This window comes from Cygnus olor, chromosome 24, assembly GCF_009769625.2.
Source record: "Cygnus olor isolate bCygOlo1 chromosome 24, bCygOlo1.pri.v2, whole genome shotgun sequence".
Classification (NCBI taxonomy): domain Eukaryota; kingdom Metazoa; phylum Chordata; class Aves; order Anseriformes; family Anatidae; genus Cygnus; species Cygnus olor.
In genome coordinates this window covers 5,595,826-5,613,009 of record NC_049192.1, presented here as the reverse complement: position 1 = coordinate 5,613,009, position 17,184 = coordinate 5,595,826, and the positions used below count along the sequence as shown (strand labels likewise).

The 17,184-nt window shown below is 50.4% G+C and overlaps 2 protein-coding genes across 3 annotated transcripts in view; both read left to right on the top strand.

The window, feature by feature from the left end:
• The first annotated feature begins 852 nt into the window (after positions 1-852).
• Positions 853-6,510, top strand: SNRPC (small nuclear ribonucleoprotein polypeptide C). Of its 2 annotated transcripts, none has more exons than XM_040535833.1 (6): positions 853-1,132; positions 1,717-1,759; positions 2,377-2,485; positions 3,852-3,941; positions 5,052-5,156; positions 6,142-6,510. In XM_040535833.1, exons 1-6 carry the CDS (start codon positions 1,125-1,127, stop codon positions 6,264-6,266), a joined length of 480 nt encoding a protein of 159 aa, XP_040391767.1. In that variant the 5' UTR covers positions 853-1,124; the 3' UTR covers positions 6,267-6,510. The 2 variants fall into 2 exon arrangements, with proteins under 2 accessions (XP_040391767.1, XP_040391766.1); XM_040535832.1 differs by having other exon boundaries at positions 3,849-3,941.
• A 2,222-nt stretch (positions 6,511-8,732) lies between these two features.
• Positions 8,733-17,184, top strand: part of UHRF1BP1 (UHRF1 binding protein 1) — a 34,940-nt gene continuing 26,488 nt past the window's right edge. Inside the window, exon 1 of the mRNA XM_040535830.1 lies at positions 8,733-8,874. Coding sequence (XP_040391764.1) covers positions 8,831-8,874 — 44 coding nt within the window. The 5' untranslated portion in view covers positions 8,733-8,830. The remainder of the gene's footprint in view (positions 8,875-17,184) is intronic.

The window sequence follows — 17,184 nt, the reverse complement described above, 5'->3', positions numbered from 1 at the left end:
GCCGTGTCACAAAGCACCCGGGGAGATCGCAGGGCAAACAAACCCCCGCGTATCGCTGCGTGGCGCTTGTGTGCCCTGACAGCCCGCTTAATGAGTAACGGAGCCTGTGGGGATTCGCTTGGGCCTGAACAACGCTGGGCTCACGAGGTCGCCGCTGTTTGTACCAGGGCGGGACCTGAGGCACCGTCCTGAAACCTGCTCAGCTCTGCTGCGGCTCCTGCGCCAGGCCCAGCAGGGGCACACGGCACCGGGGCGGTCGCACCAACCGCCCAGCTGCCTCCTGCCCCGTTCCCAGACAGCGCCTGGCTTCATCCCCCGGCCCCACGGTGCCCCACGGGACTCACAGCCCACGCGGTTGTGTTTCACGTGAGGAGAGCGTTGCCCGGTGGCGCTGAAACAAGCACGAACAAGGCTCCTGGTGCAGCCCTCAAGCAGCCTGCGGCCCCCCCCGGGCTGCTTTTGGCAGCCATTAGCGGCCTGACCAAGCTCCCTGCCCAACACCGAGCCCCTTTTTGTGGGTTCCCCAGGCCAAGGGGGTGTTCAAGGAGAGGTTGGACGTGGTGCTTGGGGACGTGGTTCAGTGGGTGACAGTGGTGGTAGGGGGTGGTTGGAGCAGGTGATCCTGGAGGGATTTTCCAACCCTACTGACTCTGGGGTTGGGGGCCATGGAGCGAGTCCTGAGGAGGGTGCTGAGATGATTGGGGACTGGGGCACCTGCGGTATGAGGACAGGCTGAGAGGACTGGGCTTGTTTAGCCTGGGAAAGAGAAGGCTGAGGGGAGACCTCGTTAACGCGTACAAATACCCGAGGGGAAGGTGTCGGGGGGACGGAGCCGCTCCCTTTTCTGTGCCGTGAGCTGACAGCCCTGGCGCAGGCAGCCCACAGGGCTGCGGGGGCTCCTTCCCGGAGCTCCCCAACCCCCCCAAGGGGGGTCCCGAAGCGCCCCCAGCTCCGGGCCGGGCACTGAGGCAGCGGGGAAGGCGAAGGCCGCCCCGCGGGCCTCTTCTGTCCCTCGGCAGCCACCGTTTTGCGCGGAACCCGGCCGGGGCTGAGGCGGCGGAAGGGGGCGGTGCGGGGGGGGGGGCATTTCCTGGCGGCTCCGGCGGCGGGGAGCGGGGAGCACCATGCCCAAGTGAGCCTCGGGGGGACCGGGGGTCCGTGGGCCCGGCTGGGGGGAATCGGGGCTGGAGGGAATCGGGGGCCCCGGGTCCGGTTGGGGGCAGCTTAGGGGTCCTCGGGCCCGGTTTTGGGAGTCCCCGGGCACGGTTGCGGGGGGGGCTCGGGGGTCCTGGGCTCGGCTGGGGGGGAGTTGGGGGTCCCCGGGTCCGGTAGGGGGCAGCTCAGGGGTCCCCAAGCCCGGTTGTGGGGGGCTTGGGGGTCCCGGACCCGGTTGGAGGGGAGTTCGGGGGTTCCCGGGTCTGGTTGGGGGCAGTTCGGGGGTTGTGGGCCCGGCTGGGGGGAATCAGGGGTCCCCAGGCTCGGTTGGGGGCACCTCAGAGGTCCCCGAGCCCGGTTGTGGGGGTTTTGGGGGTCCCTGGGCCCGGTTGCGGGGCAGCTCGGGGGTCCTGGGCCTGGCTGGGGGGAGCTCGGGGTTCTGGGTTTGGGTTGGGGGGAGCTTGGGGGTCCCGGGGGTCCCTGGCCCAGCTGGGGGAGCTTATGGGTCCCGGCGGCGCGGAGCAGTGTCCCTGGTCAGTAACGGGCCTTCTGCCTCCGCAGGTTTTATTGCGACTACTGCGACACGTACCTCACCCACGACTCGGTAAGCGCCCAGCCTTCTGCCATCACCCACCTCGGGTATCGAGGACACGAAAATACAACTTGGGTAGGCTAAAACTGGGTTAATTGAGGCAGTGAGGTGTCCTGCTTGTTTGTCAGTAAGCCACATCTGCATTAATTCATTTATGATATCAGGTGCGCTTAAAATAAACCCCACGTAGAGTAAACCCTGTCTATTTGAAATACCAAGGTGTCCCATTAGTTTGTCGGTAAGTAACAAACCTTTTGCATTAATTCATCTGTGCTATCACGTGCGCTTAAAATAAAGCCTGCACTGACTAAACCCAGGTTGTTTGAAATACTGCGATGTCCTGCTCGAAAAGGAAACAGGAACAGGAGGGACTGGAGTCTCGCTAGGTCTCACCAATCCTGGGTGTCACGGTGTGACTTGGTGTCAGCGCAGCCTCACCCGAAAACTTGGCTCGATGCTTGTCGTTTGTACGTAAGGGCACGGCACAGCGCCTGGCCTCTGAGTGTATGCAGAAACCAAGCAGTTCTGTGCTTCCAAAGAGGATATGTTTAAGTTTTACCAAAGTTCCCGATAAACTGTGATTTTATGTGATGTTACATAAGCTCTGGGTTTAACGTGATCTTTCTCAGCCCTCCGTGAGAAAAACCCACTGCAGTGGCCGAAAGCACAAAGAGAATGTGAAGGACTACTACCAGAAATGGATGGAGGAGCAAGCCCAGAGCCTGATTGATAAAACAAGTAAGGCGAATCCTTTTGTGATCTTCGTTTGCTTTGCTGTTACTGCTCTCTGTCCTCCAAGTGCTTTTCTTCCTTTTTTCCACGCTGATTCGTTATCAGTTCCCTGGTGGTTCTTTGCTGTATGATTCACGAATAAGAATGTCACTTGGGATTTGAATTTTGACCTTGTCTGAGTGTGGGCTCCCACGTAAGAGGCTGAGAGGGCTTGTTGCAGGCAGGCATCGCTTTACTGTGGCTGAGGGTTGTAGCTCCCCTCGTCTTTAGCACTGCCAGCAGCGTCGTACAAGCTCGTGTAGCATGAGGCTGTGGGGTAGGGGCAAGTGGCTGGGGGTTTAGATCGAGAGCCCTCTTGGGGTGTTGGTTTTTAAACAAACTTCCTTAAATTCCAAGGACAATCTCTTCAAGCACAATGTTTTTGCTAGCAAGCCTTCATGAGAAGAGGCTCGTGGAACAAATTTGTTCTAGGTGTTCCACCAGATCTGATAATGGGTTTTTAGCTCCTTCCCTTAAAAAGAGAAATAAGACATCCCTCTAGGGCTTAAGCTTACTTTATTTTTGCTTCTGTTGGTAGTAGCACTTCTATGTAAAGAGCGTGAATAAGAAAACCAGAAGGTAGGAAAATGGACGTTAAAATGTATGAAATGTTGTGGGTTATTTACATATTCTAGTTGCTTGGCCTCAGCTCTCAAGGGATGTTGATTTTTTTTCCTCCTCTGTTGCTATTGTAGGCTTGAATAAAGTGCGAAATGTTTCCTCTGTCAGTTTATGGGGTTCTTTTCCTCTCACTTATTCTCTAAATAATGTTTTTTTCCTCTCTGGATGGGATAGATACAAGTGCCAGACTAACCTTATGGCAACTTTCTTTCTTTAGCTGCTTCCAGCTTTCACATCTTTTGCCTTCCTCTTGGACAATTCAGGTCTTCTGAATTTCTTCTTTCCCCTTTCACGTTAGATCTTTTTCACGCTTTTTGTCACCTGCCTAAGTCATTGGCGTATTTCATGATAACGTGGATTAATTTAATGATCCTAGGTGAAAGTTACAGCTGCAAATCATGTGATGTGTTTTCTCTACTATCCACCTTCCAGCTAGGTGTGTGAAATTCATCCTGGAGCTCTCTAGTCTCAACTGGAGTAATTACTGTAATAACTGTCTTCAAGAATATCAGGTGCTTCCATCTTGACAAGCAGTGTAAACCAGGGATTTGTTCCAGAGTAAGAACAAATGAGTGTGCACCATGACGTTAAGTATGTTCTGAATGCTTGGCATGAGAAGGAACGTTGACACAGGAGCTTCCTCCGCTTAGTAACTATTTTTTCTTCTGGGATTCTTTCTCTTTTTTTTCTTTTTTTTTCCCCCCCAATGTAGCGGCTGCATTCCAGCAAGGGAAAATTCCACCGACGCCGTTCTCAGCACCACCCCCTGGAGGAGCCATGATACCGCCCCCTCCCAGCATCCGTAAGTCTCTATTTCTTGGCGGTGAGGGCAGACCTTAGCGATGGTGTTTCACAGAATGTTAGGGATTGGAAGGGACCTTGAAAGATCAGCTAGTCCAATCCCCCTGCTGGAGCAGGAACACCTAGGTCAGGCCACACAGGAACGCGTCCAGGCGGGTTTTGAATGTCTCCAGAGGAGACTCCACAACCCCATGGGCAGCCTGTTCCAGTGCTCTGTCACCCTCAGCATGAAAAAGTTTTGTCTCATATTTAAGCAGAACCTCCTGTGTTCCAGCTTGCACCCATTGCCCCTTGTCCTGTCATTAGATCTCACCGAGAAGAGCCTGGCTCCGTCCTCCTGACACTCACCCTTTCCATATTTATAAACATTAATGAGGTCACCCCTCAGTCTCCTCTTCTCCAAGCCAAAGAGCCCCAGCTCCCCCAGCCTTCCCTCGTAAGAAAGATGCTCTACTCCCTTAATCATCCTCGTGGCTCTGCGCTGGGCTCTCTCGAGCAGTTCCCTGTCCTTTAACTGAGGGGCCCAGAACTGGATGCAATTAAAAAAACAAAAGTCCCTTTAACTTGAAATAAAGTAAAAAACATTGAGGTTGCAAATATCGAAATGTAAGAGAATGCACTGTAAGAGTATTTCTTCAATCTTCTTTAATCTTCAGTTGATTTCATTAGTGCTGAGCACATTAATGGCATTGTGCTCTCTCATTGCTTTGTAGCTGCTGTGTAGATAGCTTCATCTAAACTTCTGGTACAATGGGTTTTGTTTGTTTTTTTTTTTTAAGAATATAGTAGGATTGATAACCTTGTCTTGCACTTTGGCTGGCAAACTGCAGAGATCCCTTTCTGCACAGAGCCCCCTGCTGTGGGAAGTGGCAGTTTATCTGCATTAGATATGCAGAGCTGGAAATAATAGCGAGCGTATTCTTCCTCCAATTCACTTTTTTGGCACCCGAAGTCGAGGTTAAAACTAAAAACGAAGGCAGACGATTGGGAAAAAAAAAAAATTCAAGGTCATCTTAATTACTAAAACCTCCTGTAAAGCCTAATAACTATTTCACCTTGTCGAGGAATGTGAGAGCAGGCGGATGTGTAACCGGTTTGTGTCTGTGTTCAGCTGGTCCCCCCCGACCTGGCATGATGCCAGCCCCTCATATGGGTGGGCCCCCAATGATGCCAATGATGGGCCCGCCTCCGCCCGGAATGATGCCCGTCGGACCTGGTAAGTCTGGAAAGGAGTCTTCTCTTTCGAACAGAGCACTCTGACAGCTGCTAATTTAAGTTTCCTTTGCTGCTTGTTGAGAGCGCTCGCTAGTCCTGGCGTGCGGTTGAAATTACTGCTTTGGTAAATTGCAGTTTTCCTACTTTTGGTCTTACAATCTTTAATCGTTCAGGTATTCCATCGTTGCAATGTTTACGATTTTGCACAACAGATGCATTTCAGCAGTAGATGAAGTTTATTGTTTAAAGTGTCTTAAAATTATGTGTTCCAAAGAAGCGACATGCCTTAAAAAAGTTTTTCTGAACAGCAAAGGTAAACTAAAATGTCTTGATCTATTCCGCTTTTGAGCTTATTGGCATTTGAAGAGTTCTCAGAGGACGTTTATTGAAGCAGTTACTGGAACAAATCTAAAGGAATACACACGTGCACACCAAAAGTAGTGAAATGCAATTATTGTGTTGCTGGTAGAAACTGTTCTTTAAGTGTTCTTTTTTTAAAAAGGCATGAAATATGTGCACGCTCTCTGTTATGAGGCAGTGTCTGACAATAAATGGAGAAGCTGGATGGAAACCACTCTCTCAGTGCTTTTTGGTAAAGGACCTGCTTTTCATGGCTGATGCCATTACCCAGTTCTAAGAAGCACACCAGGCCTTTTTCAAGCACTTAATTGGAAGATTGTGCAGTAAGTCTTCCAAATGAACTTTCCAATGCAGTCATTAAGCTAGCGTCTCTATTGAGTGGTTGAAATAATTTATCAGTGAATATTGTCAAAACTGGGCATATAACCCAGGAACTTGATTCTACCCCTACTAATTGCTGGTATCCTTCAGGGAAATGTAATCCATCTCAGCTAGGTTCCAGATCAAGGCTTACACACGTGCAAAATGAAAGTTCCCTGGAGGCTGTGGAGAAATGTGGACGCTCCCTGCAGCTCTTCCAAAGCTCCCCAGAGCTTTTCTCTAATGTATTTTCCTTCCTCCTGTAGCTCCAGGGATGAGGCCACCGATGGGAGGACACATGCCAATGATGCCAGGGCCCCCAATGATGAGACCGCCCTCAAGACCCATGATGGTGCCAACCAGGCCAGGCATGACCCGCCCAGACAGATAAAGGTGGAAATGGAGCTCCGTGGCTTTTTTCGTTTTATGATCTTCCACATGCTAAAATGCCGTAGACTTACGTCCCGAGGATTTTATATGAAAACAGTGTGTAGAGGAAATCTGCTGTTGTTTCAAATTGCAGACGGTTTGACCTAGATGCACACTGGGCTGATGCTTTTGTAACTGGTCTGGGTTTTTTTGTTTTGTTTTTTTTTGATTTTCCCCCGTTGAAATAAAACATTGATGCTGGTTTACATGTGGAGAATCTGACCCTTACTGCGTATTTTTTCTGTCCAGCGGAATATCAGTCTTCGTTGCACCCTCTCCACCCAACTAGCACTAAGCTTCTTCTTAGTTTTTTTTCTTAAGTCCTCTGGTATGACATTTTTTTCATGTTATACCCCTAGAGAGAAATACCAGTTATCTGCATTCTGAATTCTTATTTCAAAACAAGCGTGCACATTTTTAATTAAAAATGTAACACTACAAAAGTGCAGTGATATCTAACTGAGGAGACTGCAAAATGACGTTAATCTGTAACACAAAATAGGATGAATTTAATAAAATGCTGATTCTTCACTGAGGGAAACAAAAAGAAGCTGTTAAAAGGTTGCTTCTTATAGTAAAGTATTGTAGTTAGTGTTTTGATGCTGAAAAACACATTTTTGCTTTGTTGTTGCTACTGAGGTGTTTGTGTGAACCCAAGTTATCCGAGCTGTTGAGTCAGTAGCTGTTAATGCCCAGTTTTCTTCACGTAAAGGAATGTGATGTTGAAGACATTTTTCCAAGGCCCCTTTTTTGAAAGGGCTTTGCTTTTTGATGAGCTGTGCTTAATGCAGGTGTACGACTCCAATTGGATTGAAAGAATTTATTCTGTTTGCATAACCAACTGCTCTGTGCATGTTGGTTGTCATCTGTTTCAATAGGCAGAATTTTCCAACTCATTCTTGGCATATTTGTATCCAATACAAAAGTGTGGGAGTAATTTGCATCTTAGAGGAAAGTGTTTGGTCAGCACAACTGCAAGGGCTCTTCTCCTGAGCTGCTGTCTGCTCTGGGACAGGACAGTCGAATCAGATGAGATTTTATTTGAGGAGCTCATGCTTTGAAGGCTTCTATAAAGCACACTGTGTAGCTGAGACATCAAATATTTAATTGCCCAATATTTAATAGGCATGTTCAACAAACATTTAGATGAGGCAAAAGTTAGAGGATATTTCTCCGATAAAATACACTTACCTTGCTAATGAATAAAAGAGAAAAATCATCTGCAGCATCCCATGGCCTAGCCCTAATCTGCGTTTCTCTGCTGTTCTATAGCAGACTTGTGCAGTGCACAGCACTTGCAGGCTGGACAGGTGCCGGGCTCTTACAGCATTCATCGATATCTCTTGGGAAAAACAATAAGCAGGAGCCACTGATGATCACCACTGATCTCTGATAAAAGTATTCTGCTGGAGTTGTCTCCCCACCCGCCTGCTATCAGATTAAAACAATGTGTGTAGCCAAGTACAAAGCACGTGGCTCTCTCGTTAAAGGATTGACTGATCAGTTTAATGCCCCAGTGCCTTATTTGAAGAACAATGTCATCATTTATGTGGGACTGCTTTTGTTGGGCACAGCCTTGGAGGCAAAATGCTCCTTTGTAGTACAGCCTGAAATCTCTCGGCGTGTGAAATGGCCCAACTCCTTGTCATCCGTCAAAGGGTTACAACACAGCCATAAACTAAGTAGCACAGAAGCTGCTTGAACTGAGGCATTTTTTTTTCATTCCGGCAGCCTCGCCGGTTAAGTTGTTTTGTGCTGAATGCTTTTCTCTACTCTTTTTTTCAACCTTTAAAGGTTATTTTTGGCTACCCTGAGACAGTCTCACACCTCTTCCTTGTGTATACCCTGAAGCCTGCAGCTACCTGAAAGGAGGGTGTGGGGTCGGCCTCTTCTCGCAGATAACCAGGGATAGGACCTGAGGGAATGGCCTCAAGCTGTGCCAGGGGAGGTTCGGGTGGGAAATGAGGAGACATTTCTGCTCAGAAAGAGCGGTCAGGCATTGGGACGTGTTGCCCAGGGAGGTGGTGGAGTCCCCGTCCCTGGGGGTGTTCAAGGAGAGGTTGGCCGCGGTGCTTGGGGACAGGGTTCTGTGGTGACAGTGGTGGTAGGGGGTGGTTGGACCAGGTGATTTTGGAGGGCTTCTCCAACCCTAATGATTCTGGGATTCTAAGCACACCTTTGTCCCTGTTCAGGGGAGGTTCCTAAGCTGTTCGGTGGATTTTTCCACTCGCGAATACCCGGCGTGTAAACAGAGCCGAGGGCAGGGAGCTGCAGGCTGCCTGCGGTCACTTCACCACCCTCCGGCCTGCCCTGGGCGAGCAGGACGAGCCCTGCCCGAGGCCGCGGGGCTTCCAGCTCTGCCCCCCGTGCCTTTAAGCCCCGGGGGGGCGAGGGACGAGCCCGGTGGGGCCGCCAGGGGGCGAACGGGAGGCGGCGGCGGGGCGGAGCGGGCCGGGAGGCGGCGGCGGAGCGGCGATGGAGCCCCGCCGGCCTCGGCGCTGAGCGTCCCCCCCACCTCGCCGCGGCATGGCCGGCCTCATCAAGAAGCAGATCCTGAAGCACCTGTCCCGGTGAGGCGCCCGCAACCCCTTCCCCGTGGGGCTTTTTTGGGGGGGAGGCACGGGGCTGGAGGCCGGGGGGGGGGGGGGAAGCGGGAGGTGGAGGCTGAGGCCCTGCCCCGCCGGCCTCCCCTCGGGGCTGCCTCCAGCAGGGCCTCGGGGGGCAGCGGGCGCTGTGCGGTTCCCCCCCCCCCCGGGCTGGTCCTGCCTCCTGGGGGGAGGTTTATGGAGCCTGGGGGGCGTTTGGAAAACCGGGGGGCGTTTGGAAACGCTGAGCTGAGCCTCCTTGGGGGCTGAGCGAGGGGAAAAGGCCCCCCCCCCCAAAAAAAAAAAGAGGGGAGAAGGAAAAGAGGTGCCGCGCCCCAGGAGGAGAAGGATGGCTGTGACGCGGGACGTTCCCGTGCACTTCGCTTTTGGCGTTTTTCAGGGCGGCGTGTCATTTTCAGCCGAGTTCACGACAGGCACCAGGAGGTGCGCTGAAGAGGACCGCGGGGTGTTTGCGCTTTGTGCCCGAGCCTGGGGTTCAGAAGCACGGCTCCGCGGTGCGGCTCTGCCGCTGGCTCGGCGGCTGACCTTGGCCGAGTCGCGGTGCCTCGGTTTCCCCGAGGAAACCCAAGGCGAGGAGCCGCGGGAGAGCCACGGTTCGTGTCGTGCCCCACGGCCGCAGGCACAGCCTCCCCCTGCAGTGCCAAAAGACCGGAGCGACGTGACGAAACGTAAAGACCTGGAGGGTGCTGACAGAGGCACAGCATTGCACGCTGCTTTTCTCCTCTCTGCTTTCTGAGCTGCAGACGATCACGTCCTATCTGTTTTTTCTGGTGGAGAAACTCGGAAGGGCAGCGAGGGGCTCGAAGCGATTGCGCAGGGCTGCAGCGACTTCAGCGGGGTTACGGGGTGTCGGTGCTGGAGCAAGGAGTCAGACCCCGGGGGTCCTGGCACTCTCAGGCTGTGTTGTCCCAGCTGCTCTGAGGCTGGCAGTAAATCCTGACGGTTTCTGGATCTTCAGAAGAATCCCTGCGAACTTTAAGCGAGCAGTCTTCTCGGTGAAGTGCCTGTCTGCGGCGGTTCTGACTCACTAGTTGCTCAGTACTCCAGCTCGCCAGGCACGGCACCGAAAAGGAGTGCAGCAGAGCCTGCTGTGAGGTTTGTTCAGTGCACTAATTTTAGGGAATTTCTGCTAGACCTGATGCCACAAATCTCCAAGCTTTCTGTCTCGTTCCACCTCAAAGCAGCACGTCATACTCATTGCGGGTTCAGTCACCTTGTCAGGAGGCACGGAAGTGTTTGTAACGGGGAGAGGCAGATGAGGGCAGTTGTTAATGGTCTCTTAAAAGAGCTCAGCTTTATTCCTCGGTACCACTTCTAGGATTAAAGGTGCCTGTGCTGTTCTTTTACATGGTTCCCTTTCTTTTAGGTTAGTTGCTAGTGGTTTTAGTCCTCTTAGTCTTTTTATTTAGTTCTGCTTTTTCAGTCTGCCTTATCTTGCACTTTCCCACTCCAAGTGCCCCCTTTCTTCCCTACAGCCCGGCCGGTTGGGGTGTTTGTTGTCCGTGTTCCTCTTTGCGTGCGGTCTGGTGAGAGCAGGAGGTCACAACAAATCCTGGCGCTTTACCTGTTTTCCTGCCAGCTGAACTTGCTCTGCCGTTTGTGGTGGTTGGTCTGATCCTGCCCCTCTCTTGCATAAGTACTGTGGATGCTTTGCAGAAACGCGTTTTGAACACAGATCAGAATGTAAAAAAGACGATGCTTTTTCATTCCAGTTTTGATTCCTCCAAACACCTCAGCTTCGCACTCCCTTTGGGTTTTTCTTTCAGCTCTGCTCATTTGCCCGGAAGAATTTTGCTACTGAATCATTAATCTGCCTTTATTTTCTGCTTTCAATTTGCATATGAAATAATTCCGTGTTCCTTTTGTTATGTCTTCATTTGAAGCCGTTTCAGCATGGGGTGTGTTTTTGTTCCTGCTGTATCTGGAAATTTGCAAGGAAGGGATCAGAGAGGCAGAAAGATCAGGGAAATATGAAAGAGTTATTTCACACCAGCTGTTCGGATTAAATGAGCCTCATGCATGTCAAATAGGATGACAGGGGTCACTTGCAGAGATCTGTAAAGCTGGGTTTGGCCACTGGTGACAGAGCCGAGTTATGAACATCTTTTATAACACTTAGCCTGTGTCGGGTGTTAGCAGCTTAAATTCCTAGAACAGAAGAACCTAAAATCTTGCATCGCTTCCACCATCTGTGCTTTTCAGTCTTTTGTCCTATTTTTAGCTTGGAAAAGAAAACAGATTAGGTGGTTTTTACTTTTTGGGTTCTTCTGCTGGCTGCAGCATTTGGGCTGCGTGTTCTGCAGAGAAGCGTTTCCATCCAAGTGAAACTGCTAGGGCTGGAAGAAAGGGCCCCCCGAACGGGCTTGCTGAAGCATCAGCTGCTTGGTGGGTGTTTGAACCTGAATGTTTTGAATGCCTCGGAGGCTACAAGAGCAGTACTTCAGTTGTGTTTACCGGGCTGTAATTATTCATGAAAGCACATCTATTGCTTTAAAATAAAAGCAGTGATTTGCCTTTTCCTCCTCCTGGTTTGGTTTGAAAGTAACCTCTTTTTACTGTCTTTACTTTCTTCAGCTGTAGGGAGCACTATTAAAAAAAAACTCGTTGTTTTATAGAGGTGATATTTATCCCCCTTTGGTAAACAGGGAAACCGAGGCAATATGGACTGCCCAAACGTACTCGATGTAACGCTTCAGGGCTTCAGAGTTCTCAGCACTGCAGTGGAAATCCTTATCAAAATGATGTTTATTTAATTGCATCAGGAAGCTTTAACTCGCTGCTGCATCTGACAACCATCTCGTGACACTTTTATTGCACATACTAAAACACAGGAGTTTGTGGAGAGTCTTTATAACCTCAGCCTGATAGGCCACCCAGTTCTGCACGTTACGTGGTTTCCAGAGGAAAAGCAATGTGTAATCCCTATGTTTGGAAAAAAATAATAAAATTTAGGTGGAGAAAATAATCAGATAATAGCTTCGCATGCTCCAATTCAAAAGGGCCAGCCTGAAAGAGCCACTGAGTCAGAAGGCTCTGACGGAAAGGAATGCTGTGTCAGCAGGGAGCTGGGGTGCGGAGTGGCTGGGAAGGGGAAGGAGACCCCGCTGGATTTGGCTTTCGCAGTGCCCTGGAGAGCTGCGGCTGAAAGGGAGCTTCAGGTGTCTGAAAGCAGGGCGAGGAAGCAGCAGAGGGGAAACAAGAGAGCGAGCAAAGTTGGCCGAGATACCATCAGCACTGAGTCACTGAGAAAATACGGAGGAGAAACAAGAGGGGAAATTAGACCTGTTCCGAGGGAAGAGGGCAGCGCTTGAGCCACTGCTTCAGCAGCTGGGCTGGTCAGTGACAGATGTGAGCAGCAGAAACAGAGGTGACGGTGGGCTGCTTGTTTTGTTTTAGCTAGCACCGTGCTTGTGAACAGGGCCTGAAGCTCGCAGAGGCCCTTCTTCCCTGAACTTAGGAAGCACACGAGTGGCATGGAGGGTTGTGCTCTGCTTTGCTCCCAGGCTGTTACGCTGGAACACCAGACTCCCGGGATCTCCGCCTCTGCTACTTGTGTTGGTTGGGATGAGAAGGTGCTAAGCTGCTGTGCAGCAAGACTGGGAGTTGTGCGTAGCAAGGTTTTCTGCGTTTTGTACTTTGCTTTGCTTCTGTCGGTTGGTTTATTTTCCTCCTTCCCATGGTTTTGGAAGCAGCTGAATGAAGGGTACCGTGCTGGACAGTACAAGCTTCCTGATGAAGCCTGAAGCCAAATTATCTTTGGCAGGTGCAAGGCTGCACAGCCGGGTTTATCGATCCTGCTACCAATTGTCACTTCTCCATCCAGGTATCAGACCGTGGAACACGAGGCATGGGAGCAGCTGCAGAACCATCTTGTATAACGTAATACCGGAGCCACCTTTTTGGAGAAATCAGGTTGATTTTAGAAACAGAATTAAAAAATATCCTAGAAAACAAAACAATCGAGTACCATGTGCAGGATGTAGTACTCTGCTGCTTGGAAATGTAGGTCAAATACGCAGCCAGAAGTGACATTTCTTTCGTGTAACTCCTCATAAACCGGAGTGTGTCTCAGCAGAGCCTTTCCTCTCAGCTCACAGTGGTTCAGTCCATATATCCCCTTTTCCAGACAAGACTGCTTTGTCTCCTCCCCTTTCTTGTTTGCAATTGCATGTAATCCTTCCAGCAGATAAAGCCACTGCTGGTATTTAAGAGGAAAATATCAAGAAAGCCTGTGGTGTGTCTTTCTTCTAGGTCAATTTAGCAGTTAGAAATATGTGGGTGTCACAGAGCACGCCTAGCTAGGAATGAATAGGCTTCTGTGGGCTCTCATTTCATAACTTGGGTCTAAGAGTCTCAGGATTCCTTCCTGGCCGTAACAGTTCATTTATTATTGCCCCTTCCGAGCAGTCGCTGCTTCTGTTCCTCGTGCAGGGAATTCAGAGCCGGGCACAACACGCAGAAGCACCCACTGACGTGTCAGCCCTGCTGCTGTGTGGGGCTGGTGGATTAGCTCCTCGGCTAGTCGAGAGCTGCGTGAGCCTCTCTTCAAAACCTGCAAGAGCCTTCACCCAGGCCCAGCCAGGACAAAAAGGCCACTGCAGCTGAACACGGGTACTGGCTTCTCTGGGAGGTGGCGATGGCACAAGAGCCACTGAGACGTGTTATCCCGAGGGGACCCGTCCTCCTCCTCGGAAAGCATGGGGGAGAAGAGGCAGAGGCAGTTCATCAGTCAGAAAAAAAAACAACTAGCATTGGCTCTCTGCTGTTCAGGAGCTGCCGAGATGGGCTCTGCGGCCTGCCTTCGGCAGAAGGTCGCGTTACGTTATCAGAGACGCTTCGCTTCCCCGACGCAAAGGGGTGGGGAATTCCTCAGGTCCTAGGAGCTCTTTTTTTGCTCCTCAGTACAGTTTCTTGGCCAAAAGCTGCCATCTGGAAATTTCAGAGCGTAATTTCTCACAGCGTTCTCTGTCCTTTTACTTCTCACTTCTCGTCCCAAAGCGTTTTGCAGCATTGCTGCGTGCTCGAGCGCTGTGCTGCAGCTGCGGCCTTGCAGTGACAGTGAAGTGCTGGTGCATTCAGTCAGAGGGTTTCCAGCACCTTCTACTGGTACAGAAAGATCTGCTGCCAGCGTGAGGTGTGTGCTTACTGCCTAGTCCTTCAGGTTTCTCCCAGTTTCCTGACCTTGATTCGAAATTAGCTGAAAGAAATTGAAAGAACGCGGTGGGTGGGGAGGAAGGCAGGGAAATCGCATCTGGGAATGGCTTGATGAAGTCAGTGAATCATGAAATGACGGAGGCAGAAGGCACCTCTGGAGGACCTTTGCCTGGGACAGTCTCTGCTGGAATTGACACGTTGCAATTTTGGCTTTAGCTGCTTTAATAGTCTTCTTCAGTGATGAGGGAAATTGCTGCTGCTGAAGACCATAATTTGTCTAAAATAGCCGTTGCAGCTATGGGAAATACATGAAACCACAAAGCTGCTGGCAGTTAGAAATTGATGATAAAACAGCCATTACTTTTCCATCTGCAAAGCATTCTGTTCCTGCTTTTCAGCGCATTCTGTTCAGCCAGGTAATAGAAACGTGGAATTATTAAGGTTGGAAAAGACCTTCAAAATCCTGAAGTCCAATCTCAACCTGACCTACCGGGTCCCACCGCTGAGCCATGACCTCGGTGCCACATCCGTGTGTCTCCTAAATGCCTCCAGGCACGGGGACTCCCCCACCTCCCTGGGCAGCTTCCAACATTTGACCACCTTCTGCATGAAGAAATTCTTCCCCATATCCAAGCTAAACTTCCCCTGGTGCAACCTGAGACTACTTCCTTGCATCCTATCGCTTTTCACCTCAGAAAAAAGGCCGGTACCTTCTCACTGCAGCCTCCTTTCAGGTGCTGCGGAGATGGATGGGGTCTGCCCTCAGCCCCCTCTTCTCCTGACTAAACACCCCCAGTCCCTCAGCCGCTCCTCATAACTCTGCTTTTCGAGTCCCTTCACAGCTTCCTTGCTCTTCCAGCAGCTCAATGTCCTTCCTGTAGCGAGGAGCCCACAGCTGAACACAAAATCGAGGCATGGTCTCACCAGGCCCCCTTCCAGGCACCCGGGCTTGGTGTGCCCCAAGCGCAGGCCCCGGCGCTTGCCCTTGTTGAAGGCCATACAGCTGGATGCGGCCCCTTGGCCTGGCCTGGCCGGCTCCCCCTGCAAAGTCCTGCCCTACGTGGTGTCGTCCCCAGACCTCCTGAGGGCAGTCCCTCTGGTGCCAGGGGAGCACCCAAATCATGAAGGCTTTAGGAAGCAGCAGGTAAGGGCCCCATAGCCCCCTGCAGTTGGCACTCGGATGACAGCAGGAGGGACGTGGCTGCATCCTCATACCTGCAAAGGCCTTACATCATTTTGGCACCTCCAGAGAAGATCTGAGCAACATGAGGACGTTGCAGAGAGCAGGTAATTCAGGTGTGGACAACCTCCCTGAACTTGGAAGGAGCACGCCGTGACCTTCAGGCAGCCAACAGGCAGGACGCGTGCCACAAAAGCCGGAAGGGTTTGGGGGCAGATGAGATGGCTGCGGCTCACCCGCTGTGGGACTGTCGGCCGGGTCTCGTGGCCACCGGCGGTGTGACACTTCGTGTGGCTAAAGGGAAGTCACTTAATCGCGTGGTGCCATAAGCTTCCCGCTGGTTAAGCAGAGATAAAGCTAGCGAGCCCGTTTGTACGATGCTCTGAAAATAGCCCCGGGAAGAGTGGCAAAGAGAACCAGTTTGGGGAACTGGGGGGAAATGGTTTGTAGCAAGAAACTCTGAGCCAGTTTATGAGAACGAAGCTTTTTCAAGTCTCTTTTCCCAGCAGTTGCTGCTATTTTGCAGGCAATCAAAAAGAGTTTCCAAGGTACTGAGCACTGAACCAGAGGTAATAAGTTTGTCTCAGAAATACTTACATGCTATGTCTAGCAAAGCATTTAAGACAGGCTACAAACCCTTTAGTGTTGTTCTTTGGAAAAATTCTTATCTTACTAGTCCATTTTGGTGCCTTTCTTACGTTTTTTGAAAAATGTAAATGTTGAGGAGTTCTTTATCTAAAATCAGAACCGCAGGGTATTGTGAAGTCAGTTAATAAACAGCGACTAACTCTTTGTTCAAATAGGGATGGGGAAGGAGAGCACGCCCATGACAGGAGATGGCATTTACCTTTCACAGAAAGTAATCTCCAAAATCAGGCTTGCTCTGCTGCAGTGTGCCAGAAGAACCAAATTGTCAGTTTTATAAAACGTATGTGAGCTGCCGGTTTTTCCAACCACTTCCACTCTGCTCGAAATAAACGCGTGCCATTTCTGGAATGCTAAATAGACTCTTGTTGCAGCAAAAATAAATTGCACTTCAGTAGCTCAGGAGGAGAGCATGGCTGGACATATTCTCACATCAGCTGCTGGGTCCTGCTGGCCTTGTGGAACCTCTCTGCACAGCAGGTATTCTTCAAACTAAGCAATGTGCCCAGAAAAGAGACTATTAAACATGACTTCTCCACTTGTTTTATTTCTCCTGGACTCCTTAAGCTCTTACCGCTGCTGCTGCTGCTCAGCTGAGTCTGAATTATGTCCTAACCTTTTATTTTTTATAGTTTGGAAATAAAAATGCAGATCGGATTGCAAGATAAATAATGCTTACAATATGAGAAGTGGGACTTCTGCCTGGCAAGGAGGAGTGGAAACACTGTATGTGCTTATATATTTCTTCCTAGTTTTCTTTTCTGTGTTGTTATTCACTTCGAGGTTTAGCCTTGGGAAATTCCCTGGCAGCTGAAGAGGGTTTACAATCCAGATTTCAGAGCACGGGGCAGCTGGCATTTAAACTTTACTGAGCTGATGAGCTAGAAATAGCACAACAGTTCCTCAGCGAGGTGGAGATCCACCCCTGCCAAAAACACCCTGCCTCTTTTCCTTTCAGGTTAACTTGTGGTTTGTTTTACAGAGCTCCTAGCACCAAATTAGTCAGCAGTGGGTGTGCTGTAAGAACTGCACCTCATCTGGAGCTTTGTGATCTTCCAGTTTTCAGGGTGCTTAGGAGTCATTTTGGGAATAAAATTGTCCTCAGGGGTCTACCTAAGTGGGGAGGCAGCCTTCAGTGAACAGTTCAGTCCCTTTGATCTGCTTGGAAATGTTGATTTTCCTCAGCAGTTTAACGTGGAATTGAATTTCTAAGTCTTTTGGCCTTGGGTGCATTGTACTGCAACAGATAACGGTAATCTGGGAGCTGAGACAACTGGAAACGCGCTTGTTTTGGG

Bases quoted from the DNA above. Each gene is read 5' to 3' on its own strand.
- SNRPC (XM_040535832.1), top strand. The intron at 2,486-3,848 runs GTAAGGCGAATC...TCCCCCCCAATG, and splicing joins GAGCCTGATTGATAAAACAA to TAGCGGCTGCATTCCAGCAA. The intron at 3,942-5,051 runs GTAAGTCTCTAT...GTCTGTGTTCAG, and splicing joins ACCGCCCCCTCCCAGCATCC to CTGGTCCCCCCCGACCTGGC.